Source organism: Tasmannia lanceolata, unplaced genomic scaffold (assembly GCF_043159265.1).
Source record: "Tasmannia lanceolata isolate RefF3 unplaced genomic scaffold, GAP_Taslan_0.1 ptg000008l, whole genome shotgun sequence".
Classification (NCBI taxonomy): Eukaryota; Viridiplantae; Streptophyta; class Magnoliopsida; order Canellales; family Winteraceae; genus Tasmannia; species Tasmannia lanceolata.
In genome coordinates, this window is record NW_027518685.1 from 30,286,554 (window position 1) to 30,314,317 (window position 27,764).

Sequence of the window (27,764 nt, forward strand, 5' to 3'; positions counted from 1 at the left end):
GTATTCTTTGTTGGCTTGCAGTTTCAAGATAATCTTAGCCATTTGATTGATGGACTTTTTCCTTTCTTTTAGGCAAATGGTTATGGAGATTCGAGACGGAGAAGAAATCCCTATAGCATACTATAATTGCGGAGAAATATGGTTTGGGTTGGGGTGATTGGACGATAAGACAACCACCACAAAGAATGGATATGGAGTATGGAAATTTGTATGCTCAACATTGGCCTCTTTTTATCCCAGCATCAGATTTAGGTTGGGAAAGGGAACAATTGTCCGTTTTTGGGTGGATCTATGGGTTGGAAACACAACCTTATCTGAAAAAGTCCCAGATTTGCTTAGGCTCGCTATGGACCGAGGGCGAGAATTGCCGACTACTTGATAAGAGAAGAAGCAGGTAGCGGGTTTTGAGATATTCACCTGATGACGCCCAAAATCTGACTGCACGAACTAACTTCGCAGGACCTATAATCCTGCGATCACAGAAAAAGCGTCAGCGGGCCCGGAGTTGTGGCTCCGGACGGCCACTTCGACACTCAAGTCAGAGACGGGCAATCACAGATAATAGACGGGGAATGGGAGAGAGCTAGGTCAAGTTACCAGACCTGAGCAGAAGAGAGGGTGAGTTTTGATCCCCTTGCTTGAGTGCGTAGTCCCCTTTTTATAGGGGTGGAGATCCACGATCTTGGAGATATCAATCATGCCTTTGGTTTCGCCTACGTGGAGCGTGATGGCGGGAGAATAAGATCGTGGAGGTATCAATCATATCTTAGATTTAACCCACGTGAAGCTTGATAGCTGGCGAATAAGTATGTGGAGATATGATTTTTGATGATTCTGGGGGAAGATCGTGGGTGGAGATTTAGGCGGGACGTTTTGAATTCAAAGGCCGCGTCTTATACGTAACGGCTGTCAGATATTCTGCTTGTATCTGATTCCCTTGATCACTCGGTACCGCACAAGTACCGCCCAAGGGAGAAGTGTTAGGGAGGTTCAATCAAAGTTCGTTACCGAGTGTCGCTGCAGGGACTGTGTCGATCTAGCTGAGTAATGGAGAAGGGGTTTGACGTTCGGTGCCGGATATACCGATTTTACCCCTAACATACTACCCCCTACTTTCTTGTCCCTTTGTAAGGGTCAAGGAAGTAGTTAAATTTTCAAGGGGTGGGTCGGTGCCGACCCTCTGGAGGTGATGGAGTCGAAGCATCTTTCTAGGGAATCGGCGGGCGGATTCAATGTCGTGTCATTTAACAGACGCGTTATCTCTCCTTAAGGGTTTTTTTGGGAAATGGCGAAAACATTTAATTCCTGCCTATTTCCCAAATGGTCTTTTTGGAAAACGAGTCGAGCCATTATTTCCCACTTTATGGGAGATTTCGAAAATCGGCGGGACATTAAATCCCGCTCGATTTTCTCGCCAGGTGACCCCTATATAAAAAAAAGGGGGGGTGAGGGGAGAGGTGTCTGTCATCTGTTACTTTTTCTTCTCTCCCCCTTCGCAGCTTCTCTGTCAAAAGATGTCTCAAGAGGCCGCCGGCGATGATCAACTATGGGCGATGGCCCCAGCGGTAGAAGTGGAATTGCTTTCGGATGGAGATGGAGAAAATCCTCCCGTTGCTAGGGAACCAGTGGCCCGCAGAACTAGGAGGTCACAAAGGTTGAAGAGGTCGCCGGCGGTGGAGCCTAGTCCGCCGGAAATGGTAACTCCGGTGGCGGTGGCTTCCTCATCGGCCGAAGATGAGGGAGTGAGTCGCGGCCCCCAAAGCCAGAAGAAGCGGAAGGCGGAGATCCCAGAACACTCGGGTTCCCCTGCTCCTAGGGATTTCCTCGCTCCTGGCGACGTACCCCCCACTTCGTCGCCAATTATAAGCGGTCCCTGAAGCATACCATGGAGAGGGGACAGGGGGTGGCGGATCAACTTCTCCAGCAAGGCTTGGAGGTTCTTCGGCTGAGGGCCAAAGTCGAGAAGTTGGAGATGGAGAACGAAGCCCTGAGAGTGATGCTGCAAGGAGCCACCGAAGGTAGCACGAGGGCTGGCTCCACGTCACTCGGTCTCAAGCCTCATCTGGAGGCGAATTCGCCGGGGGAGGACTCTGAAGAAGATCCGGAGGAAGATCCGGAAGAAGACCCGGGCGAATGATGAGACCTTCGGCTACGACCGTGGCACGGTTGATTTTGAAGCCTCCTTCTGGGGCAAAGAAGACCGTGCCAAGTGGGTGCCGTGGCGATGCTGAGGTCCAACGTCCGGTAGCGTTTGGCGGTTCACAGGACGTATGATACTGAAGCTCCGGGCGTCGACTCTTCTCACCTCCTTCCTGTCTTATTCCGCTAGTCGTAGTTTAGCACGGTTCCGAATGTATTTTCTTTTCCTCGTATCTGGCCTAGAAGCCCACCTCGTATCGGTGGTGTGTCCATAGTCTTGGTGAAAACGACAGTACTTGTTGGAAGCCTTACTTTTTCCCCAGTTTCTCATTTTCTCGAGCCAGTTTATGGGTTCTTTGCCACGGATTTCGTACAGGATATTCGAGATAGTGTTGTTCAGGGGGGTGTAGTCAACCCTATTAAACTGGGGATTCGGTGCACGTCGGTTTTGACGGTCGCTGTGTCTTGCTTGCTTATGACTTGATCGTGTTCTAGAGTCGTCCTTTCGCTTTTCGGCACCCCGAGTGGTTTCCAATTCCCTTTCAATGGAAAATGATTCCTCATTATTGATGTACCTATCCGCTGTAGCCATGAGGTCTTGGATATCGCGGGGAGGATTCAGGTTTAACTCGACTTTCATGTCTCTATCTCGGATGGCATGGCGGAGCGCTGCGCGAACCATATCGAAGTTTGGTTCGCTAATTTGGTGGAGTTCCATTCCGAACCAACCGATAAATCTCCGCAGAGTTTCGTCATTTCCCTATCGTAGAGCTAGGAGAGCGTCAACTGGTTTCTTCGGGGCCGACTGTTGATGAAGTAAGCGACGAACTCCTTTCCCAGTTCGTGGAACGAATCGATGGAGTTGGGCCGCAATCGACTGAACCAATTGCTAGCGTCTTTCTTCAGGTAGGCGGAAAAGGCTTTGCACATCGTCGCATCGGAAGCATTTCTGATCACCATCGCGCAGCGATAGGTGCAGAGAAACTCAAGAGGGTCTGATGACCCATCGTAGAGATCCAACCGAGGCATGTCCGAGTTTGTGGTAACGACGCCGTTGGCGACTCTCGAAGTGAAAGGAGAAGCAATCTCGCTATCCCATTCTGCCAGGAGGTCCGGATCACACGGTGTCTTCATTTGCTGTTGAAGTTCTCTTATCTGACGCTGGAGTTCAGCCATAATGGCCGGATTTTCTCCTGCTTGGACATTTTTCGCTGGGCTCCTTATTTGCTGAGGTACCTGGCCCTCATTTCGATGGGTAAGGTTTGTTGGTTCCATTCTTGAGTTGTCACCCCTTCGATATTGAACATCACGACGATGGTCGAGTGGTGGGCTGGTGATGGAAGCAAACCCTTGTTGGCGATGGGGGGGGTCTCTAACTCCGAAGGTTTCACCCTTCTGAGGATCCTTGCCCTTCTGGAATCTCGACAGGACGAAGTCTTTCGTCCGGCGCATTCACGGGCGGAGGTGGTGCCGCCGGTTGGAGAGGGATCCTTTGGAGCACTTGTTGTAGGGCGATCGCAACACTTCCAATTTACTGCTTGAGTTGATTGAAGGCGGTCATTGTCACTGGAGTGTCGCCGGAGGTGACCATTTCCTCCATCTCTTCTAGCAGTTCATGGTCTCGTTGGCTGGCTTGGCTCCTCGTAACCATTCCGCCGTTGAGTTGGGAGGTAGCTTTCAACTTTGGCATGTCGGGTCCCACGGATGGCGGCAATCTGATGACGCCCAAAATCTGACTGCACGAACTAACTTCGCAGGACCTCTAATCCTACGATCACAGAAAAAGCGTCAGCGGGCCCGGAGTTGTGACTCCGGACGGCCACTTCGACACTCAAGTCAGAGACGGGCAATCACAGATAATAGACGGGGAATGGGAGAGAGCTAGGTCAAGTTACCAGACTCGAGCAGAAGAGAGGGTGAGTTTCGATCCCCTTGCTTGAGTGCGTAGTCCCCTTTTTATAGGGGTGGAGATCCACGATCTTGGAGATATCAATCATGCCTTTGGTTTCGCCTACGTGGAGCGTGATGGCGGGAGAATAAGATCGTGGAGGTATCAATCATATCTTAGATTTAACCCACGTGGAGCTTGATAGCTGGTGAATAAGTACGTGGAGATATGATTTTCGATGAATCTGGGCGAAGATCGTGAGTGGAGATTTAGGCGGGACGTTTTGAATTCAAAGGCCGTGTCTTATACGTAACGCTTGTCTGGATATTCTGCTTGGAGGCGGGATCCCCACGATTGTATTTGGTTCCCTTGATCACTCGGTACCGCCCAAGTACCGCCCAAGGGAGAAGTGTTAGGGAGGTTCAATCAAAGTTCGTTACCGAGTGTCGCTGCAGGGACTGTGTCAATCCAGCTGAGTAATGGAGAAGGGGTTTGACGTTCGGTGTCGGATATACCGATTTTACCCCTAACATCACCTAAGGAGGAACTTGAAAGAATCGGAGATCGAAAATTTCAGATCTCTAATTCAGATGGTATCGGACCATACTTATCGCGATTTGAGAATGACAACTGGGTTTGGATGTCGGACCCGGAAGGTGGGTTCTCTATTAGATCACCGAAATGAATCGATTTCAAGAAGAGCACGGGTATGGCGATTAGGGCTGCAACTCGGGTCGAGTTTTTTTCAGAAAACCCACGATTCCCAAACCCGGCCCTACCCATGATAAATCTCGGGTCGGGTTTTTTCACGTTGACACAATTTTTTAAGGAAAATTCTTGTTTGGCAAGGCAACTCAACTCATAGAAGTAGAAATTACACTCGCATTACACTTGAATCAAACAATGATGTAATTACACTCACATTACACTTGAATCAAACAATGCTGTAATCAAACAATGTTGTAATTACAATCAAACAATGCTGAATCAAACACTTGAATCAACTCAACTCATAAAAGCAGAAATTACACTCACATACAATAACAGTGGGTGAGTGGGTTTTCACTTTTAACTTTTAACTAACAATAGAAAAAAATGTACATACTATAACTTATGTAACTCGGGTCGGGTCGGGTCGGGCCCCTTCAAACCCGGCTCGACCCGAGATTCATGCAGGCTTTTGAATGCTCAACCCGGCTCGACCCGAAACTCATGAAACCTGAACCCAACCCAGGCTATTTTCGGGACGGGTTGATGCGAGTCGGGTAAAACCCGGCTCGAGTTGCAGCCCTAATGGCGATCTTTTATCCGACTCCGTATCTTGGCTTTCTCATGGACAACAGTACATCAGTGCATTAACTGATTAACACATGTGATCAGTTAAAGAAATGTGGTTTTAGCTTTGCGAGTTGGTGTGTTTTCTGTCGACAGGCAGAAGAGACACTCGATCACCTGTTCCTACACATCAAGCATGGATGAGCACTCTCAAAAATTTTGGTATGTATTTGGTATTTCAAACTAAGGTTACCAAATTTATCTAAATTGAAGTGCTACTTTTTCCGGGTGCCTAGGTCAACCCATGTGGTTATCGATCTCCTATGCTGTTATGTGGCATCTATGGAAGGAATGAAACAACAGGATATTTAATGGGAAATCAAGGGTGCTACACTACAAGGCACTTGGCGTCAAGCTGTTGATTATAACATGGTCCACCGCTGTATAAATCCGCAATGGGAACCTCCACCGGAAGGATGGCACAAGCTAAATTTTGACGGCGGATCTTTTGGAAATCCAGGCCGGGCCGGGCCGATTTCGGTGGTGTGATACATGATCACAACTGTAAGATTATTATGTCATATTCGGTATGGGCTGGGATTTGTGATGCGAACAAAGCAAAGGCAGCCTTACTGTGTGGATTAAAATGGTATGAAAACCACAATTTGGGGCCATTGATTGTGGAAGGTCATTCTACCAATGTAATTGCATGGGCCGTGAATCAGCGTTGTTGGCCGTGGTGACTGGCTTGCAAGATCGATGAAATCAGGGATTTGGTGCGATCCATCCGGCCTCAACTCCTTCACCGACAGAGGTCTGCTAGCTCCATTGCCGATGCTTTGGCTAGGGCTAAAGCTGGCGCGGACTGCATCGATACCATTATTGGGAGCGCGGCTCTGGTGGGAGACCATTCATTGTAATCATTATTCTGAGTATCAGATGCTCTCCGTATCACGCAGTGCTTTGGAGACGTCTCATCCGTAGCACTTGTGTTCTTCAGTATTAATAGAATGGGGAATGATATTTCCCCAATAAAATTAGTTACCTTTTCCAAAGAAAAAATATATATTAATCTCATGGACTCTCTTTCATTCTAGCAATCAGAATTCAACTGGGATTTAAGTAAAATTTACAACTCAAATTTTCTGTTTTTTTCAAATCCTTCACCATCACACTGCAGTTGTAACACAGACCTAGAGATTTGAGAATGCTTCAGGAATTATTCAAAAGATCCATACCAAGATCACCTCTCTGGGTTCGAAACCATGTTCTCCACCTTCGTGCTTCACAGACTGGAATAGAACTGCGAAAATATCAAAACTGTGCTTTACAGTTTCGAAGAACTATTGTCGAAAACCATGTTCTCTGCTTCAAGCTTCACAGACTCGAATAGAACTGAGGAAAGATAACGCTCTCCGAAACTGGGGAAAACCACCTGCATAGAGAGGAAGATCGATCATCAGTAAAATAGCACGACTGGAAAAGGGGCAGAAAATAGCAGATATATGATTGATAGCAGTTTTTTGTTGCGACTATAGAAGAGAAAATGTATAAGCTGTGACATGGGTCACTTCAGTGTTATAAAATGTGGACATGGGTCAAATGCAGCCAAAGCAAATCTTAGTCGACTCAGCACAGCGCGATTGAGTACTCAGTTGATACGGCTGAATACTCTGTGGACATGGTCATTATGCGGGAGAGCCGAAAGAGCTTCTTCTCTTTTTTTTATAGGTAGCTGACAGAGTTTTGATTGACTTTGTGTGGAAAAACATGGACTTGGACAAGAACACGGCCAAGGGAAATGGAGCTGACTTGGGTAAGTCAATGATGATGTGGGGAGTTTTGAAACTATGGATCCTATTGCTTATTCATGAAAAGTAACATTTAAAAAATGTAAAGCAATAATGAGGTGCTTATCCAAGGAAGTGACAATTTAAAAAATGTAACACTATATTTAAGTTCTTATTCATGAAAGAGAGTAACATCAGCAAGCTAGTTGACGAAGCCCATACAAGGAAGGATAATGAAAGAAAAAAAATGAAACGCCCGGTTTATTTATGCATATATTACTGTATAGATAATAGCTTTCTATCTTCAATCCGAAATTACATTAATACATATTTATGACTATCATATGATATTTTTCTGTTCAACAGAGAGCACAAAACCAGTTTGGCACAGGCATTCATTTTCCACTCTTGATGCCAGAAACCAAGTTTGATATGGAACTTTGATCGACCTATGAGACACAATACAACAACAGAGGTGTAAACTCAATTTTTTCGTAGTGTGGACTCTGAAGCCAATTCCTAAAATGCTTAGATTGAAGCTTATTGAATTGGTACTAAAGGTAACCATTTCTTCCCAATGGAAATACCAGTTCAGTAGCAGAAATTGATGGTGGTTGTTGAATAAATCAACGAGCCAAGATAGTTGAAACTGAGATTTTATAATCGTTACAGATTACAATCAAGACTGCACACTCATTCCACATCCAAAAGAGTGACAAGCTAAGAACCAACAAAACATAAAAGACAACATATTGGCATGGATAAGCTTCTGTGAACATTTTTAGTCTGAAAAGTCAAGCCATACTGGCAGTTCCTTGATAAAAGATAGTATTTTGAAGATGGAAACAAGAAATAAAATTGCCAATGTGTTCAAGCTAAAGGAGTAGACAAACTAATGAACAAGCAGAAAAAAACAGCTAAAAAGGAGTGAAGAGGGCTGAACATTTCAGAAAGTTCTACCTCTTCAAAAAAATTTTTTAAAAAAAATCATAAAATCCAGTTTAATAGAAGAAATGAAGTTGAATTCTTAGATAGGTTTGGGTGGGACTAATGATCGGGTATCTGCTGCAATCCTTCTTTGGACTCCTTGTCCCATTCGAGGTTATGATGAGGTCATGTTGTACATACTGTTCTTGGCAATAAATCTGTAATCTTTAAAAAAAAAAAAGTGTTCAAGCTAAACAAATTCCATTCAAGTTATAACTGCCTTCTGAAGTTCAAAGTGGACGTTTCTGAATGACAGAACAGTTGGTGTAGAACAGCGCGTTATATCAAAACGAAGAATGAACTTACAACAATGAGTTTCCCAGCATTTTCTGGCCTCTTTGCAATCTTAATTGCCGCCGCTGCAGCTGCTCCAGAGGATATCCCGACCTGTAGCAAGTTTTCACATCATTAGAAAGGGAAAAGAACAAACAATAAAAGAATGTAACAAGAGAAAATATGTAAAAGAACAAACATGAAACAATAATATGTAAGCACAGAAATCCATACAGTAGAGCGAAAACATTCTTTGGTGTCTTTTGAGCTCAGAAGACACCAAAGAATGGAAACCTCTTCTGACAACTCACCAGCAGCCCTTCTTTCAGTGCGAGAAGCTTTGCGGTTTCAATAGCTTCATCACTTGATACCTGTGAAATTCCACTAACAAAAGAATTAATTAGAAAGTCTGTTCACTGTTCAAAGATGTCTGTGTCTGTATCTGGCACCTTATCAGCTCAGAAAATAAAGACAACAGACACTGGATAGCCAGCAAGGTATCATTATTTCTATACAGTTTCTCTACAAGTCATAAACATACAAAATATATTAGTTTGTTATGCTACATATTCAGAACACTGTTGTAAAGCAATGGCTAGCTAGCCATGACCCATCACAAGGGCCAACCCTGGTCCCGAAAGCAAATAAAGTGAGAATTAGCCCCAACCCCCAAGACACAAGTCACACAAAGCATGGGGCAAAGCATTCAATACCATACTGGGTTTCAGGAAAGTGCCCATCCTGAATAGAAAAGTTTCTCTGACAACCGAAAGTATATTCTCTACCCATTTGGCTGTTCTATGCTTTTGCCCATTTCAAGAAAGCTTATGTCTGATTAAATTCCTATGACGCCATTCAAAAAAAGGGGGGGGGGGGGGGGGGGGGGGGGGGGGGGAAAGGAAAGAAAGAAAGCTTTTGTCTGGCTGCTGTAGTATTTTGTTTTTATGTTTCCATCAGTTTTCCTCTTTCCATGCTTACATCTTATGATCTTTTTATAAATTCTAGATAAGCTAGGCCAAACCATGCATGCTTGTTCGTCCAAAGCTCTGGTCCAAATGGACTAACTTAGCTAAAGAAAAGTACTGCCAATATATTGCACTGTTGCAGAAAGAGTATGAGTTCATATTTTTACTAAAGAGAATGGCTAGTCTTCAAGACTTACTTGGATAACTTCGTCAATAAGATTGACTTCCAAAACACCAGGTATAAAACCAACACCAATACCCTGGATCTTATGAGGACCTGAGACATGTAAAAAAGTAGGCACTTTGTCAAGCCATGAAATCATTAATGTGCAAAGATTAACAGTTAATTTGAAAGGATGTACATGAAGATAAATGTAGAATACAATCTTCAAATGGTGAATATATAGAAGAGAAGATTTATATGCAAAGAAATAGTTAGAGCTTGAACAGTACGACTTTGTCACTTAAAAGTTTAAACACAAGAGTTATTATATTATCTAAGTAAATATGACTGCCTTGTGATAGAAGGGCAAAGTAGAACAAAATGTAGCACTCATAAGACATCCATCATGCTGTAGTCATCTTAGTGGCTAATCCAAAAAGTAAAGCAGCCTGAAAAAAGTATTGCTCTAATGATTGAATAAATTCAAAAGTATAATAAAGAGTATAAGCAATTCTCGAACAATAAAACACTTTTTTTTTAAATGGTCAACAATAGACTGGTTTGAAAGTTGAAGACCAAAAAAGTGGTCATATATTCGGGACTAGGACCCAAATAACAGAGCAGAAGTTTTAGTCCATCTTGAAAAGTGTCTCGCATCTACTAGCCAGAAGATCTGGCTTTCGAGCTAAATATTTTGTGTCCAGGTATCTTTGGCAAGAGAAAAATACAACGACTGACAGTACAAAAAAGGAAACAAATAAGGAAAAGAAGAAAGAAAAGAATAGAAAGATCTGGATTGCACTAGTTAGCAGAAGAAATGGCCAATTTATTTGTTATGCAAGCAGCTTTTGCAAGAGAAAATACAAGAAGCAACAATAGTATAGCTAAAAGAAGCCACATCCAACCTGTCTCAGCTGCTATGAACTTTTCGGAAGCAAAACATGCAAATCATATTTGCATATATTAACTGTTAAGGTAAGCTGAAAGGAGACTCCCTTTAGGAGATGGAAACCAAACAATGTGACATATATACAATGTCAAGATATTGGGAGTAAGAACCAATGAAGCAATTACATTTTGACAAACGTTGAAATCAGAAACTACCGTATCATAATTACATCCTCAAATTTGAAGAGATTACATATTTACATGCACATTTCAGTAAATGAAGCACTTCCCAAACCCTTCCCCAACCAGAAAAAAAATAAAGCGGCACAAAATGAAGAGTAGAATAAAATAAGAAGGAAAATTGATCTGTTTATGAATCTGTAGCTCAAACATGGTAGCATCAAACGATTTTGAGATAGAGAAATATGGGATGAGTCTTTCATCTTTTGCCTGCCTTCTGTTCTTCTGTAACATTGCTGATACCTCATCTTGAGACTTTGACTACAAGATGAGTGATCGTAACCAAGGTTTTAAATTTCGGTTTCGGACTAAATTTCGGACCTTGCCTAAATCGAAATTTCGGCCGAAATTCTGTAAAACAACAAAAAATATTATTTTATCGAAATTTTAGATCGAAATTTTAGCCGAAATTTTGTACATTTCAGAAGTTTTGATTTCGTTACGTTTAAGTTTTGGTGTCAACCGAAATTTCGGATTTCGGCCGAAATTTAAAACCATGATCGTTACATAAACAAGTCCGCATGTGGAGTAACCAAAGCATTTCATACATACTTATTTACTTGATAAAACCCATATTCGTATCATACACTTGCTAAAACAAAATGCAACAAAATCAAGAGGAGCCGAAATTAATACCAAAAAATGCAAAGCAGCCTTAATAACTCACCAGGCTTTCCCCCAGATAAAACAGCACTTTCAACCGGTTCCACTCCATACAGCTAAGGAAAATGAAAACAGATAATCATAACACAAGAAATAAGAATGGTGTAATGCATATCATAAAATAAAAAAGAAACCAACTTATCTAGAGAGAATTTATTAATTGTTAATCTAAAGATGCATTGAAGAAATAACATGAATCATTCGATCAAGGGAAAATTAAAAGTAACCTTTATCTCAGGATTTTTCTCTTTCAGGAATTTCCCTACACCAGTTATTGTACCCCCTGTTCCAATCGCAGAAACAAAGGCATCAACCTTCCCACCTGAGCCTTTCCAAATCTCAGGTCCAGTGGTCTCATAGTGAACCTACACAGACAACGTCAAAGTGATAATCATCTTTCAAACCAGCCAGCGGTGTCTGTAAAAATATTAATTCAAAGTATACCCTGGGGTTGGCAGGATTTTCAAACTGTTGGAGAATATGAGCATTGGGTGTCTTTTCCAACAACTCCTCGGCCTTCTGAATAGAACCTTTCGCGCCTTTAGCTGGGTCAGTGAGGACCAATTCTGCTCCAAAAGCTCGAAGAATGATCCTCCTCTCAAGACTCATAGATGCCGGCATGGTGGTGATGAGCCTGTAACCTTTAACTGCTGCCATGAAGGCCAACCCTATGCCAGTATTACCACTGGTCGACTCGATCAGGACACTCTTAAGCAATCAGTAAAACACACAAAAGTCAATTCAAATTGTCAGTTAAAAAAAAAGCTTCCACGATTCTAGCTAATTACTATATTCATTATTTAAATCAATCGGCATTATTGGAGGCCAATGAAACATATCAAACTAGTAAGACCTAGTGCGATGTGAAACTTTAATATTGAAAAATGTTCCAAATATGTTTCATCTGTACATAAAGGAGACTCAAATAGAGAATTCTCAAAAGAAGAAAGGCAAGAGAGAATAAGCGGAAAAAAATGATGTACCATTTTCATTAACTGTTGGGTTTGTCTAAACTTTGCATTCAAAGTAGTACAGATGGCTTTCTATAAAACCGCTCAGGCAAAGTAGCATGGAAATAGAAACTGCTTCAGATATATTGGAGAGATTTGGGAGATGCATGTAATTTTATATTTTAAGGAAGAATGTGGGGTTTGTAAGGAAGCATCTCCCATGTCAAAGTATGATGGTGTCACGGAATCAACTAACCTTCCCAGGTGTGATAAGGCCTTTCTCCTCTGCATCAGTGATCATACTATACCCAATCCTATCAATAAAATTGCGATGACATCAGAGAAAATACCTAATGATCACACCCTAGTAATCTATGTTGCTCAATACGAGTACGAGTGTCGGAATCCGACACGGGTTTCGAGTGTAGGATTTGACAAACCTCGAAAAGAAAGATTCGCGGTTTCATTAAAATATTTAAAGCAATTCTCAAATCTTAATTTCTTGACATAATAATATGGTGTCGGAATCCGACACGGGTTTCGAGTGTAGGATTCGACAAACCTCGAAAAGAAAGATTTGCGATTTCATTAAAATATTTAAAGCAATTCTCAAATCTTAATTTCTTGACATAATAATATGGTTAAACAAGTAATATATTGAAAAATTAAATCGGATAAGTACATATAATGATTTATTTCCATATAAACAACTTACTATTAAAGATGGATAAAACTCAAAACATGTGGTTATTGTAAATTTGTTGTAGTAGTATTTGAAAAAAAAAAAAAAAAACAGATAAAAGATATCTAGAAGTGTCACAGAGAATCCCGAAGTATTGAAATCCGATATGGGTACGTTGCCCGATCAGAAGAATCCATGTAACATGGCTAGTAGTATAGACATCTACATCAAGAAAATTAGATGTACATCTCAATTCAATTCAATTCAATTCAATTCAATTCAATTGAACTTCCCATCCTCCCATACCAAAATGAGGATCATGTCAAAGACAATGATATTTCCATCATTCCATACCGAAAATGATAATCAAGGTTGAAACATTGATGATGAGAAACGTGAATTATCTAAAAAAAATGCAAAACCCAGAAGCTGAACTCCAAATATACCTGTCCTTGACGCTAGAGCACGGCTCCATCATCTCCAGCTTCGCCGCAATACGGGCTACACATCCATGGACAACACTGTGAAGGTATACCAATGGGGTATTGCCTATCAACTGTAAAAGCAAAATCCAGAAACCATATAAAAATTAAAGGCAATCTGGTATGAGAAAAAAAAAACTTATGTTAAGGTACTGCTCTCTTTAAGAGAAAAAGAAAAGAAAAAAAAGCCCCTTACTTGTGTGACATCCTTTGCAATTCCAGAGCCTTCATCCCCCATTTTCATATTACTACAGAGGAGATAGAAACATTTATCAGAGTCAAGAAAACCCTTATAAATGAAGAAAAAATATCAAACTTCCTAAGACCCTAGATTTTCCAAAAAATTTATAATCCAGGATTTTACAAGCTAAAACCTGAATTGTATAAGCTAGCACTTAGATTACATAATCTCTAAAACATGAATTTTACAATCATGAAAATGTACAATCCAGGTTTTTGCTTATAAAATTCATGTTTCAGATTATAAAGTCCAGGTTTTAGCTTGTAAAATCCAGGATTTCACAATCCTTGTATCCGATAGAAGCACAATTTTTTCTTTAAAAAAGAAAAATCTGTAGACAAGTGAAATATAAAAGGAGCTAAACAAAATGGAAAGTTGATAATTAATAAAAATTAAAAAAAAATACTGTTAAATATTTGCAATCTGAAATTAAAAGTAGAAGAGACATACATCAAAGTTCTTTAAAATAAAATATTTCAAGAAATATCAAACTCTTAAATGCAGTGGAGTTTCAAACAAGATTTTTCAAAACCCAAAAAATCCCAATCTTTTTTCTATGAAAACCAAAGTTTGTGTTTTTTTTTTTTCCTGGAAAAACAAGGCCAATCTTCTTGAAAACCGTATAATGATGAATCAAAAGGAAGCAGAATTGGAATGAGAATCACCCAAGTCGGAAAGAACTCTGAATCCTACTGAAAGAACTGTTTTTAATCTCTTGCAAAAGAGCTACCAATGAAAACAAGGGGTTGCAGATGTCATTTCATTGATAAAAAACAGAGGAAAGTTATTTTTACCATCGAATAACTAGTCAACGGTAAGTTAACTAAGAAGGGTTAGAGAGGAGTAAGTAAGGAGTGTTGTTACCAATATTCATTGTTACAAAGAAATTTCAAACTAAATTCCACCTATCTTGTGGATTTTAGATTTGGATGTTATAAGAGGGGACAAGAATCTCACTTAAGCAAACATACAATAATTACCCATGAGGCTTCAACAAGCTCCACATGTTTGAGGATGGTTCACTGGAGGATAAATTCACCCCCTTTAATGTTTTTCTTTCCTTTAAAACTTAACGAATAACGTTTTTGTGTGTGTGTGTGTGTGTGTGTGTGGGGGGGGGGGGGGGGGGGGGGGGGGGGGGGGGTGATGTGGGCACGGATTTGATTCTTAGGGGGGGGGGGGGGGGGGTGGGGTGATGTGGGCGCGGATTTGATTCTTAGAGGGGGCGGGGGGGTGGGGGTGATGTGGGCGCGGATTTGATTCTTAGAGGGGGCAAAATATCATTCCCCCAAATTTATCATCACAATCCCAAGAAACCATTAGACAAGTTCCGAAGATAATTATTGCTTTTTGTTCTCTACTAATGCCTCCCATGCTAAATTTCTTGAAAAAAAAGGGGAATTTGGCTAGTAGAATTTTGCTCTCTCTCTTGGCAAAATATCAATTCCCCAAATTTATCATCACAATCCCAAGAGACCGTTAGACAAGATCCAAAGATAATTATTGCTTGTTGTTCTCTGCTAATGCCTCCCATGCTAAATTTCTCGGAAAAAAAAAGGGGAATTTGGCGAGTAGAATTTTGCTCTCTCTCTCTCTCTCTCTCTCTCTCTCTCTCTCTCTCTCTCTCTCTCTCTATATGTATATATATATATATATATATAGAGAGAGAGAGAGAGAGGAAACGGTTCCTACACATATGTGTAGAGAGTTCTCTACACACTAGCTTAAAATACAGTGGGGGCCCACATTGTTTGGGTGATCCAAGCCATCCATTTTAAAGGCCCTCACATAGATAGGCTGTCTACAAAAAATCAAATCCATAGGATCATCCCAACCCTACGATTTGTGGAGGTAAAATGGATGTCTTTAAACCTTCACAAATTAGTCCATTTTTTGCCTCCACAGTTCGAATGGTTAGGATGATCCTATGGATCTGTTTTTTTGTGGACACCATATTTATGTGAGGGCCTTAAAAATGAATGGCTTGGATCACCCAAACAATGTGGCCCCCACTGTATTTTAAGCTAGTGTGTAGATAACTTATCTACACATATGTGTAGGAACCGTTTTCTCATATATATATATATATATTGGTAATGACACCCCCTCCCATTACTCTACAAGGTTGGCAACCAAACACTAAGTAGTGCTTGGTTGTGCAACATAGACTCGAAGAGTAGGGGACTAAGTAGGGATGTCATTGCCAATATAAAGAATGAAGGAAGAAACGAAGAAAGAAAAATAAACATCATTTCCAAGATTTTCAACCAAAATTCCACCTTTTGCGTAGCATGTCATTTGCAAGTTATAGTAAGGGATATGAATGCCACCTCAGCCAACATGCAATAAGTACCTATGAAACATGCCAAGGAATTTCCTAGGAGTTCAATGCAATATTGGCAACCAACCAATTTCTAGATGCTGAAGTGGATCCTAAAGAGATACCACTTCCTCATGAGCTTATCTTAAATAGGAATCTTTTGGCTCAACCGGGACTATGCAATATTTGATTGATCACAATTCTGTATATTCCATTTACTATAGAGAGGTTCCCAAGGAATTCATTAGAGGAATATGTCCAATAAATATGGTGCATTGCCTCTCAAAATCAAGATATTGGGTAACAAGGAACAACATCTAAAATTCCTCTAAAATGCCGATGGCTGCCGAGAGTTTGTGCAACCAAACATGAGCAGGTCATGCTTAGGGTGGGCCAAGTCCATTGACCAACCTGTTGCCCACTAACTTGGCGTCCATCTTCTCACCATGGGCGTCTGCATACAGACAGGCTGGGGGTTTGGGAAACTTAAAATTTATTATATGGCAGAGAAGATCCTATTTCTTGAAGAGGGCTTCCAAGTTTGCTTTCATCATGTCAGGAGATGAGCCAATAGTGAGAAGGATCACTTGGCCTGATTGAGGGTGGACCAGGCTAGCTTGGAGAAATTTGATTTCCTCACTACGTAGTTTATGTTTGCTTTCAATAAAATTTGCTATCATTCAAAAAAATTGGGTCCACTTCACTAAGAACTTTTGTAGTGTCTCATTTATTTTAAGCACACAGTTCTCTTTCTCGGCTTCCTGGCAAAAATGACAGCAGAAGAGTAATTCGAAACCAGGCTCTCCGGCCCTCCGAAACCCTCACAGGTTGTATAGACCAAGTAACACAGCGCAGAGGTAAGGGACTGCACCTGTGTACATTTACATTGCCTTCATCAAAACCTGAGTTGCACAGATGCAATTGTGCACGCAGGCCCAGGGCCGACCCGAAAATTTTATATACTCAAAAGAACGATACACTGGTTTTGATACACTGGTTTTGAGAAACCCATAAAACAATTCTACAATAGACATCAAAATATGATAAAGGAAAAACTATCATGAGAAGAAAGATACCATCAAGAGAAGAAAGAATGCAATGTTTATATGATCAGGTCAAAGTTTATATGCTCAGGTCAGATTTCAAAAACTACATATATACATGCTCGCACGTCTTCTACGTGCCTACACAACAAAATTCATTTTCTGCATTTAAAAAATTGAGAAAAAAAATTAAAATTACATTTAAAGGGATCGATTACACAAGAAGGATGCATCTTCCACTGGCATGCCGGGTTTACACGTTTGCTCTGCATTTAAGCAAAACTCACGCCTTTGGAATCGGCTTCGAGAATTACCAACTCCACTGGTTTTCGCGCAGTAAATGAAAATGATCGGGGTCCTAGCATAGTTTTATGCAGAAATACAACATCAATACAAGTTAAAAGGCAATGTAGCGAAATACTCATAAGATTTGATCAGCTGTTACAATAATTTAATAACACTTACGTGGTTCTAAGGAGATTAATCTCCTTAGAACCACGTATGCTGTCCTAGCATAGTTTAATGCAGAAATACAACATCAATACAAGTTAAAAGGCAATGTAGCGAAATACTCATAAGATTTGATGGGCTGTTACAATAATTAAATAACACTTAGGTGGTTCTAAGGAGATTTTAAAAAAAAACTCTGATAGTGAACTGAAAATGATGTTCCTGTCAGGGGTTCATTCCTGACAGGAAAGAAACTGAGAACAAAAGACAATAAAACATGAAAAGAGAGAGAAGCCAAAATCATGAAAAGAAACTGAGAGAGAGAGAGAGAGCCAAAAGACAGTAAAACATATTGCAGTTATTCAATTGAGGAGGTTTCCAAGGGTACAATTAAGGGTACTTTTAGATCATTCAAAAAAAAAAATTGTGTAATTTCAGAGTTTGCAGTTTACATAGAAACACACCCGGAGCATGTGACTATATTGAGTACCATGTAATCTCACACTCGTCTACATGAGTTTTATGCTATGATCTGTGGACACTGGCATGGATTCATGTGTCGAGTGTCGACACGGATACAATGTGTCCGACACGGCAACCCCTAAAAATAAATATGGTATTCAATTAACAAACTAATAAATCCTAAGATTAAACAATTAAAAGTCTCAAAGAAACATAAGATAATCAAATAACAGTGCATTCATCATCTAATATGCATCAAGAGATCCCGGACGGGCAGTCGATGGTCCAGGCGGCGGATCGCCCTGAAACTATCCGGAAAATTCAGAACAAAAAAACCATCGAATCGTCGGAGCAGGTCCCCCTGTTTTCAAAATTCAAACCATCTAGAGTTTGGGCAGGAAAGGACCAGGGTGCTCCTTCCAAAATTGGGCCTACCTTTTCATCTTTTACTGATCGATTGGGGCTGCCAAGGAAAAACCTTGAATATCAAAAAGGTGTTTTTGACCTACCACGGTATCGAGATTTAACACCTAGGGGCCTGTACTATATCTGGGTGAACAACTAGAACTTTCTCTAGCTTCTGTTCTGGTCGAGCTAGATAGCGTGTGATTCGAGCCCTGTGCAGAACAGAGGCAGAAAATTTGGAAATATCTTGTACTGGAATTATAATTCTATTTTTTTGAAAGGTGAAAAAGCTTTTGGGTTGGGGTGTTTCGAATGATTACTGTGGTTGTGTAAAAGTTTTTTGGTAATTGGAAAGGTCAAGATGGAGGTCAGACTCTACCTTGAGAGGGGCTGTAGCCATCATTCATTTTATTAGCTCATTTATGGTACCTCGGGATATGGAAGGGACGGTTTGCAATATGTCAGGGTACATGCTAAGTATTTTCGATCGACACTTACGTGAACTCAGGAGTTTTTGTCTTATTACCATTGGCATTCGAACAGGCAGGATCTTTTGGTCAGGAAGTTTATGGCGCCATAACTGAGTGTATCTCTAGGTTGGCGCCTTCGTTCCACGTGTGTTATGGGGGTGGGTTTTGGCTCTCATGCCTGGGCTCTAAAATCCTTTGATGGTTATCTATGTGTCTTTAACCTTGGAAGTTTTGTTCAGATCATTCGGAGAATGGATCAGAATCAGCCTTCCCCCTTCACCCCCTCCTCTTCCGTAGGATCAACTAGGGAAAGGAAGTGGTTCTCTGATACTCTGTCTCGGGAGGAACTTCTCCTTCGAATCAAGGGATTGAGCTATAATGAAGAAAATGCCTCCAAATCATCTCCTACGGCCAGAGAGGAAGTCGGCCAATTTTTGAAAAAAGAATGGACTATTTTCAAGAGAGAGGCCATGAGGAGGAGGGAGGTTTTCTTTAACTTAACGGGTCTATATGATGTGAAAGAAACCCATAAGCCTTTGCATAAACACCATCTCTTTGCTAAATTCATGATGGATGAAAGAAAGGAAAGGAGGCTGGAATGGGAAGCAAAAAAAGAGGTTGGGCTTCGAAGGCTGGAGGATTGGACCTTAAGAACAGAGAATTCAGGAAATACGAATCCAAATGAAGCAGAAAAAGCTTTGGAGGAGGACTTGGTCCTGGATGAACTAAATTCCATTATGGAGGAATTGGAAAAATGCTCTAGGTAAGGTTTCTGTTTCTGCCTACGTCGAGCTGCTGGTGGGACAGCTTCTAGTCCTATATTCCTTTAGCGTCTTGTTAATATCGGTGCTAACTTATGAAGTAGAACTTGGATCTTAAAGGATCTGATGAGATATAGGTAAAGACTGAACGGTATAGTAAAGGAAACCTTAATTTTTTGGGTGTGACGTCTCCTAAGATTACCGACCTGGTTCTGGGTATGCCCGGACCAGTCGTATTGATGTTTTGTAATGCAGGACGGGACTCCTAGTCCCCAATGCCTTTCTAATATCAATATAATTGTCATCTTTCAAAAAAAAAAAAGAGAAACCAATAGATACAATGACTATGATATTAGAAAGAAGAGTGTTTGTTTAGTATTTTAGGTTTAGGCAAGGAGGTAACAACAAATATTAGTTTAAAAAAAAGCTAAAAGAAGAGTTGATAATAAAATAAGAGCTAAAGATAAAAGAGGAGGTAAACACAATATTAGATAATAAATAGTATTTCACTTGACACAGTACAACAATGTCTCAATGCACCCGCATTAAGTATGATAATTCTAGAAGTACATTTACAAGTGTCAAAAGGAGAGTCGACACGTTTCGACACGCATATCGGTGTAACATTGTTGACATGTATTGACATGCATGTATGCTGAAAATTCAAAGGGTCAGCTAAATCATAGGTTTTATCCGACAATCAGATGTTCAAGCGGGATCCTATTCGTATATCAAGAAACCTTATATAAAACAATATGACCTCTATGCACTATGTGAAAGATAATGAAAGGTAATAATTGTTACCATTCAAAAATAAAATAAAAAAATTTAAGGTAATAAATTTAATAACAAAGAAAGAATATACAACATCCAGGCACATATACTTGCACAATATGTAAGTCTGTGTAAAAACCTTACATGGGAGCTTATTCTCATGGGGTGTAGTGACTTAAAATGTCCCCAAATTTTCTTTAAAGACGTTAAACTCACTGCAGATACAGGTCATAACAAGGATAGAGTAGTCATGTTACACCTTAAGCAGCCCACCCAATAAGAACATCTAATTAGGCTCCAAAAAAATAGGTTAAAAGACAATCTCTATTAAATAAGATGGCATGATATCTTACAACTATCTGAAAACCAAGTCAATGCATTCTCTCATTAAATTCAGAGCCTGTACACATCTCAAAATCTACATGGGGAGACAAACAGATAGGTACAACAATCTATAAGACAACAAGGCAGCATTCTTACATGGGTATTTTGGCTCAATGGTAGGTCACAGTAATTACATTGCATGTATCCATCAGCGCAAGCTCTCTAGTAACAGATAATACATCAGATTGAACCGACAGAATTTTTTTATCACCAAAATATTTGATTATTAAGGCCATGAAGTCTGTCACCGGTCGTCATCTGCCATATTGAGTTCCCAACTGAAAAAATCCATGACGCAGGAGCGATTCTACCAACAAAATGTTCGAGCTTTCCCACAGGAATAGATAGTAGAGCTTCTGAATCATTTTCTTCCAAAAATGTTCAGTGGAAGCTTGGCTTGGATCAAGACAAGTGGCCTGTTCGGGTCTGATTACTACCTGAGAAATATGATGTGCATTACACAACATTAGAAGTAGACCTTGGGGAGTGGCATGGAGGCCCCAAATTATACAGCACACTACTCAAGTCAGTAACTTGAACATTAGACTTGTAAGCAGTGTCTCTTAGCCCATGTGTATCGAGCAGGGCTCCACCCTCATCAGACGTATGACAGTTTGGTTCAGAAGGCCCAGAAGATGAGTCATAGGACATGGGCCCCAACTCAGAATGCTGACCGACACCAGAATCTAAACAAGTAGGTATTATAGAGGCACCCTTATGAGATTCACTGACCACTTATGTATAGCGCACATGATTCTCACCCCAAGCACGGGCATTATGTTTGACGGAAACAACTCCATTGCTGACTTCATGAGTTTGATCATTGATGCACTGTATCCTCACCAGAAGAACAAACATTAGGTGCAAAAGCAGAATACACAAGCATTTTCTCTGCTACAGCCTGCTAATTAAGAGGATCTGTGCCAGACGAAAGAATTCATGTACAAGAACCACATTATATGGAATTGGGAACCAACTCAGAAGCACGCCATACAATACCCTCGATAGAAGCCTGAAAATTATCGCAGCGCCAAGAGATTGAGTGATAACCTTTGAACCATGATACTCAGAAGTATACGGGGATTGAATGAGAATCTTAAATGTGTGGTAAACAGGCCCATCGCTAAAAGCATAAACATTAGGTTTGACAGAAACACCGTCAGCTTATATCACATGAAACTGAGTCACTGAACCCTCACCAAAGGCAGAAAGACCAGCCTCAGGAGAAGCCGCAAGAGATTTATGTACTGCCCCAGGTTTATCATGAGGAGTAGCATTAGAAACTAAGAAAGAAAAGTCGGAAGCAGACTATAGGGACTCACCCAGACACTCAGAGTTATGTTGAACAATACCCAGGTCAGAAGCTTGGAAATTATAACCAGAAATAGCACATAGAGATTCACTGGTAATCTCAGAAGTATGACAAATAGAAGTCTCTCCAAAAGAATTGAGATTCGGTTCATCACCACCGTCAACAGCCACTTCATGAGTATCAAGCACACTGCCCTAATCAGAAGGTTGAAGGTTAGGAATGATAGGAGAATATACAAAAGATTGATTTTCCACATCAGTTATATCATGGAGAGATGTCGTAGAAGAAACTGTGACTTTGTACTGTGAGTTGGAGTTATAGCATATGCTTCCCTCAGCGGCACTTTGAAAATTGGATCCATCAGATCCATCTAAAGGTCTAGGCACCTCAGAAATATTGTATGTGGTACCATTATGAGTATGAGGACCAGGGTCGCCAAAAGCAACAATGCCTTTTGTCTCATTTGTAGCATGGACCATACCCTCTTCAGAAACATGAACTTCAGACCCTAAAGAAGGTGCCGCCGGAGATGTGTCTGCCACTTCAGGCCTATCAAGATGTCCGCCTTCAACTTTAACCACCTTCATAATTGACGAAACTGTGACTTTGTACTGTGAGTCTGAGTTATAACATACGCTTCCCTCAGCGGCAGTTTGAAAATTGGATCCATCAGATCCATCTAAAGGTCTAAGCAACTCAGAAATATTGTATGCAGAACCATTATGGGCATGGGGACCAGGGTCTCCAGCAGCAACAATGTCTTTTGTCTCATTTGTAACATGGGCCATACCCTCTTCAGAAACATGAACTTCAAACCCTAAAGATGAAACTGCAGGAGATGGGACCTTGTACTGTGACTCCGAGTTATAAACTACACTTCCCTCAGCGGCAGTTTGAAAATTAGATCCATGGGATGCATCTAAAGGTCTAGGCACCTCAGAAATAATGTATGTGGAACCATTATGAGTATGGGGGCCAGAGTTGCAAGCAGAAACATTGTCTTTTGACTCATTTGTAATGTCGCCAGCAGCAACATCTTTTGTGTCATTTGTCTCATTTGTAACATGGACCATACCCTCTTCAAAAACCTGAACTTCAGACCCTAAAGATGAAGCTGCGAGAGATGTGTTTGCCACTTCGAGCCTATCAAGATGTCTGCCTTCAACTTCAAATCTAACTTCAACTGCCTTCGTAATTGAAGAAACTGGGACTTTGTACTGTGAGTCGGAGTTATAACATACACTTCCCTCAGCTGTAGTTTGAAAATTAGATCCATGAGACGCATCTAAAGGTCTAGGCACCTCAGAAATATTGTATGTGGAACCATTATGAGCATGGGGACCAGGGTCGCCAGCAGGAACAATGTCTTTTGCCTCATTTGTCTCATTTGTCAAATGGACCATACCCTCTTCAGAAACATCAACTTGAGACTCTAAAGATGAAGCCAAGAGAGATGTGTTTGCCACTTCAGGCCTATCAAGATGGCTGCCTTCAACTTCAACTGCCTTCATAATTGAAGAAACCGGGACCTTGTACTGTGACTCGGAGTTAGCAGTTTGAAAAATAGATCCATGGGATGCATCTAAAGATTTAGGCACCTCAGAAATATTGTATGTTGAACCATTATGAGCATGGGAACCAGGGTTGCCAGCAGCAACAATGTCTTTTGTCTCATTTGTCAAATGGACCATACCCTCTTCAGAAACATGAACTTCAGACCCTAAAGATGAAGCCACAAGAGATGTGTTTGCCATTTCAGGCCTATCAAGATTGCCGCTTTCAACTTCAATTGCCTTCATAATTGAAGAAACTGGGACTTTGTACTGTGAGTCAGAGTTATAACCTTCGCTTCCCTCAAAGGGAGTTTGAAAATTGGATACATGAGATGCATCTAAAGGTTTAGGCACCTCAGAAATATTGTATGTTGAACCATTATGAGCATGGGGACCAGGGTCGCCCGCAGCAACAATGTCTTTTGTCTCATTTGTAACATGGACCGTACTCTCTTCAGAAACATCAACTTCAAACCCTAAAGAAGATGCCACAGGAGATGTGTTGGCCACCTCAGGCCTATCGAGATGTCCGCCTTCAACTTCAACTTCAACTGCCCTCGTAATTGAAGAAACTGGGACCATGTACTGTGACTCGGAGTTATGACATACAGTTCCCTCAGCAGCAGTTTGGGAATTGGATCCATGAGATGCATCTAAAGGTCTAGGTACCTCAGAAATATTGTATGTGGAACCATTATGAGCATGGGGACAAGGATCGCCAGCAGCAACAATGTCTTTTGTCTCATTTATCTCATTTTTAACATGGACCGTACCCTCTTCAGAAACATCAACATCAGACCCTAAAGAAGAAGCCGCAAGAGATGTGTTTGCCACTTCAGGCCTATCAAGATGGCTGCCTTCAACTTCAACTGCCTCCATAACTGTAAAAACACCATATAAATGTCAAACTAGACGTGATAAAGATGAAAATTGATGAAACAAAAGGGTAATTACGAGGGAGTAATCCATTTCAGGGTAAACCATTTCAGTGTAATCTACTTACCCTGTATTGGTTTACTTTTGATTTAATTTTCGGTGTTCCATGGTACAAAGTAAATAAGGAGGGTGTTTTATTTCTAATGTTCCAGGACCACATATTGTAGAGGATAAATGTCATAAGGGTATTTTAATCATTATTCCATTACTTCGGATATTTTGGTCATTTTCACCCGATATAAGGGTATTTCAGTCATTTTTCATGATACATGAGTATTCTGGTCATTTTTACCCGATACAGCATATTTTCATCATTTTTTATGTCATAAGGGTATTTTAGTCATTTTCTATTACTAAGGGGTGTTCTAGTTACTTTACCTTATATGGAGGTATTTTGATCATTTTTATGTCATAAGGGTATTTCAGTTGTTTTCCATGACTCGGGTATTTTGGTCATTTAAACCCAATATAGGGGTATTTCGGTCATTTTCCTCGATACAGCGTATTTTGATCATTTTTTTTGTCATGGTGGCATTTTAGTCATTTTTTATGACTTAGGAATATTCTAGTCATTTTTTTACTGATATAGGGGTATTCGGTGGTTTTCCATGACCCAGGGGTAGGCTAGTCATCTTTTAGCTATATGGGGGGTATTTTGATCATTTTTTATGGCTTAGAAGTATTCTGGTAATTTGTAACTGATGTAGGGGTATTTCGGCTATTTTCCATGACTCAGGGGTAGTCTAGTCATTTTTACCCTATATGAGGTATTTTGATCATTTTTATGTCATAAGGGTATTTTAATCATTTTCCATGGCTGTGAGGATTCTAGTCATTTTACCCGATACAGCGTATTTTGATCATTTCTTATGCAATGGGGGCATTTGAGTCATTTTTTATGACTTAGGAGTTTTCTGGTCATTTTTACCTGATATAGGGGTAATTCAATTGTTTTCCATGACTCACAGGTAGTCTAGTCATTTTTACCTTATATAGGGTATTTTGATCATTTTTATGACTTAAGAGTATTTTGGTCATTTTTACCCGGTATACGGGTATTCCGGTTATTTTCCATGACTCGAGCTCGTCTAGTCATTTTTACCCTATATGGGGGTATTTTGATCATTTTTATGTCAGAACGGTATTCTAGTCATTTTCCAAGACACTGGGTATTTTGGTCATTTTCACCCGATATTTGGGTATTCCAGTCATTTTCCATGACTTGGAGTATTCTAATCAGTTTTACCAGATAGAGGAGAAGATTTGTTTGGGTCGGGATTTCATGCAACTTCTTCAATCATTTTTACCCGATAGAGAAGATTTATTTGGGTCGGGATTTCACACAACTTCTTCGACTTCCACTCACAACGTGACTCCGAATTACGTAGTTTCTAATTACTACCTGCTTGATTGTATGCCATTTCGCCTCTTTTAGCGTAAATAGATGGCAACACGTAAACAACTTGCGAGGAAAGTTGCTTACGTTTTGATTATTGGAACACCCTTAAGTTTTGCAGGTAAACAAATGTTTTACCCCCTATTTACCCACACTGGAACAGACCCTACATATAATCAATAATATTTACCTGTATCAGCAGTTGTATTTCCTTTTGAGTATTCACGCTTCCGTAGTTGCTTCTGTAACAGATCTGTCCCCGGGAACACCAACATATTCATGGACCTCATTTCTTTTGTGTGTGATTCCTCAAGAGGTTTGAAGCCAAAAACTATAGTCCATGTATGCATGAGTTCAGATATAGCAGGTATTATCAGTTTCTCAACATTGAGAGAGCAGAGAACCTGAACAGGATGCACATAACAGCTTATTCTCAAAAGGAGAAGCAATGTTACAAAAAGAATATAATGGAAAAAATAAATAAGAATCCCAAACAATTAGAAAGGCTTATCAAAAAATTGGACTCAAATGTTCATTAAACTAGGAACAGAAAGAATAATTTGGTCAAGAGGAAGTTCTTCACAGAGTGGAATCACGTTATATTAATAAGTGATGATTAGACAACATCCATTGTCCACAAACTCCATGAAATATATAATGAAAACCAATAAGGGAAAAAATATCAAGACTACTGTTTTAATACTTGCCACCTATATCTTATTTATTCAGAATTTTTCATTGGTTCATAAACTCGGTGTATGTTGCATGAACCAAGGAAAATATAATACATAAGAAAGGTGGGAAGGACCAAAATAGTAGAGACAAAATAGATCATTGAAGCTTAGCATCAAACTATCAATTGACTAAATAATAGCTGACAGCATCATGAAATATACCATCAGAAAAAAAAATGGAAAGTTGCACTTGCAGATGAAAAAATGTAGCCTCGAAAAAGATGTTTGAGTTTGGAATGCATTATCCCATAAAAAACTCAAGAGACTACTTTGACGAGGAAACCACCACAGATCACTCCCCACATCCATCAAACCCCTCTTTATGGTGTTCCATTTGAATGCCCAAATGCATCCAGAAAAGTCTAGCATTCACCCACACACACTGATGCAGAATGTGCGGCGTGGATCAAATCTTTTATTTTTTATTTTCTATTTTCGTCATTTTATTTGTAGTATATTTTTAGGACATCAAATCTTGTTCTTTTGGCATGATTTTGGTGTTTTTAGAAAGGTTTTTCGATTACCTATCTAAAGAGCTCAAGATTACGCGATTTGGACTTGATTTGGGTAAGTTATAGGCGTTTTATGGATATGGTAAGTGTCTAATACGGGATTATTATTTTAGGGTTATCTTAGAGATATTTCTTGCTTTTATTTATGTTGCTTTAAATAGAAGATGAAGAATAATTGTTAGGCAAGTATTTAGAGTTGTTATTCTTAGGTTTTAGATCTTTATATTTTGTAATGGCATGAGGAAAGAAAGATAGATTGAATAAAGTTTATTTTTGGGATATCACTTGTGAAGAGAGCATTGGCTCATTCACGTGGGTGACTCCTGTCATCTGTTATGTTGGAGCTTTTCTCCAAACTGTGGCATGGGTTTTCAAACCCCCACGAGATTATTTTAGTTGCTGCTTGTGTTGATCTCCATCTTGTGTTGCCGCTCTCTCACGCTCCCTGTGTCACACACACTGGGAAAAAAAGAACAAACATAATTTGGATAAGCTCACTATCCACTGCCACATCGTGCCTCCAGAAATCTGAGAAAACATTGATAACCAACCAATGATGCTCAGATAGAGGGCGATGGAGATACCAAGATAGGAATAGGATTAACCATTTTCCAAAATCTCACATG

General features: G+C 40.3%; 2 protein-coding genes across 5 annotated transcripts in view; both read right to left on the minus strand.

Annotated features, from left to right (window-relative positions):
* Nucleotides 1–6,348: 6,348 nt before the first annotated feature.
* On the minus strand, nt 6,349–14,399 carry LOC143885139 (cysteine synthase-like). 3 transcript variants are annotated; one of them, XM_077389149.1, is made up of 11 exons: nt 14,292–14,397; nt 13,582–13,633; nt 13,350–13,459; nt 12,478–12,535; nt 11,716–11,979; nt 11,499–11,636; nt 11,276–11,327; nt 9,515–9,594; nt 8,664–8,723; nt 8,386–8,466; nt 6,349–6,737 (listed from the first exon to the last, which is right to left on the minus strand). In XM_077389149.1, the coding sequence occupies exons 2-11, from the start codon at nt 13,627–13,629 to the stop codon at nt 6,630–6,632; spliced, it is 999 nt and encodes a 332-aa protein (XP_077245264.1). In that variant the 5' UTR covers nt 13,630–13,633; nt 14,292–14,397; the 3' UTR covers nt 6,349–6,629. The 3 variants fall into 3 exon arrangements, with proteins under 3 accessions (XP_077245264.1, XP_077245265.1, XP_077245267.1); XM_077389150.1 differs by lacking the exon at nt 12,478–12,535 and having other exon boundaries at nt 11,716–11,956; nt 14,292–14,399; XM_077389152.1 differs by lacking the exon at nt 6,349–6,737 and having other exon boundaries at nt 8,380–8,466; nt 8,664–8,736.
* A 2,625-nt stretch (nt 14,400–17,024) lies between these two features.
* Nucleotides 17,025–27,764, minus strand: part of LOC143885138 (uncharacterized) — a 30,709-nt gene continuing 19,969 nt past the window's right edge. Inside the window, exons 7-9 of one of the 2 annotated variants that reach the window (XR_013253149.1) lie at nt 26,083–26,296; nt 20,792–24,441; nt 17,025–17,347 (exon numbers count right to left, since the gene is read on the minus strand). Coding sequence is in view for 1 of the 2 variants with exons in the window: in XM_077389148.1 (XP_077245263.1) it covers nt 22,202–24,441; nt 26,083–26,296 (2,454 nt within the window). In the remaining variant the exon portion in view is untranslated. Of the gene's footprint in view, nt 17,348–20,617; nt 24,442–26,082; nt 26,297–27,764 lie in introns of those variants that run through there. The other variant, XM_077389148.1, reaches the window with a different exon arrangement.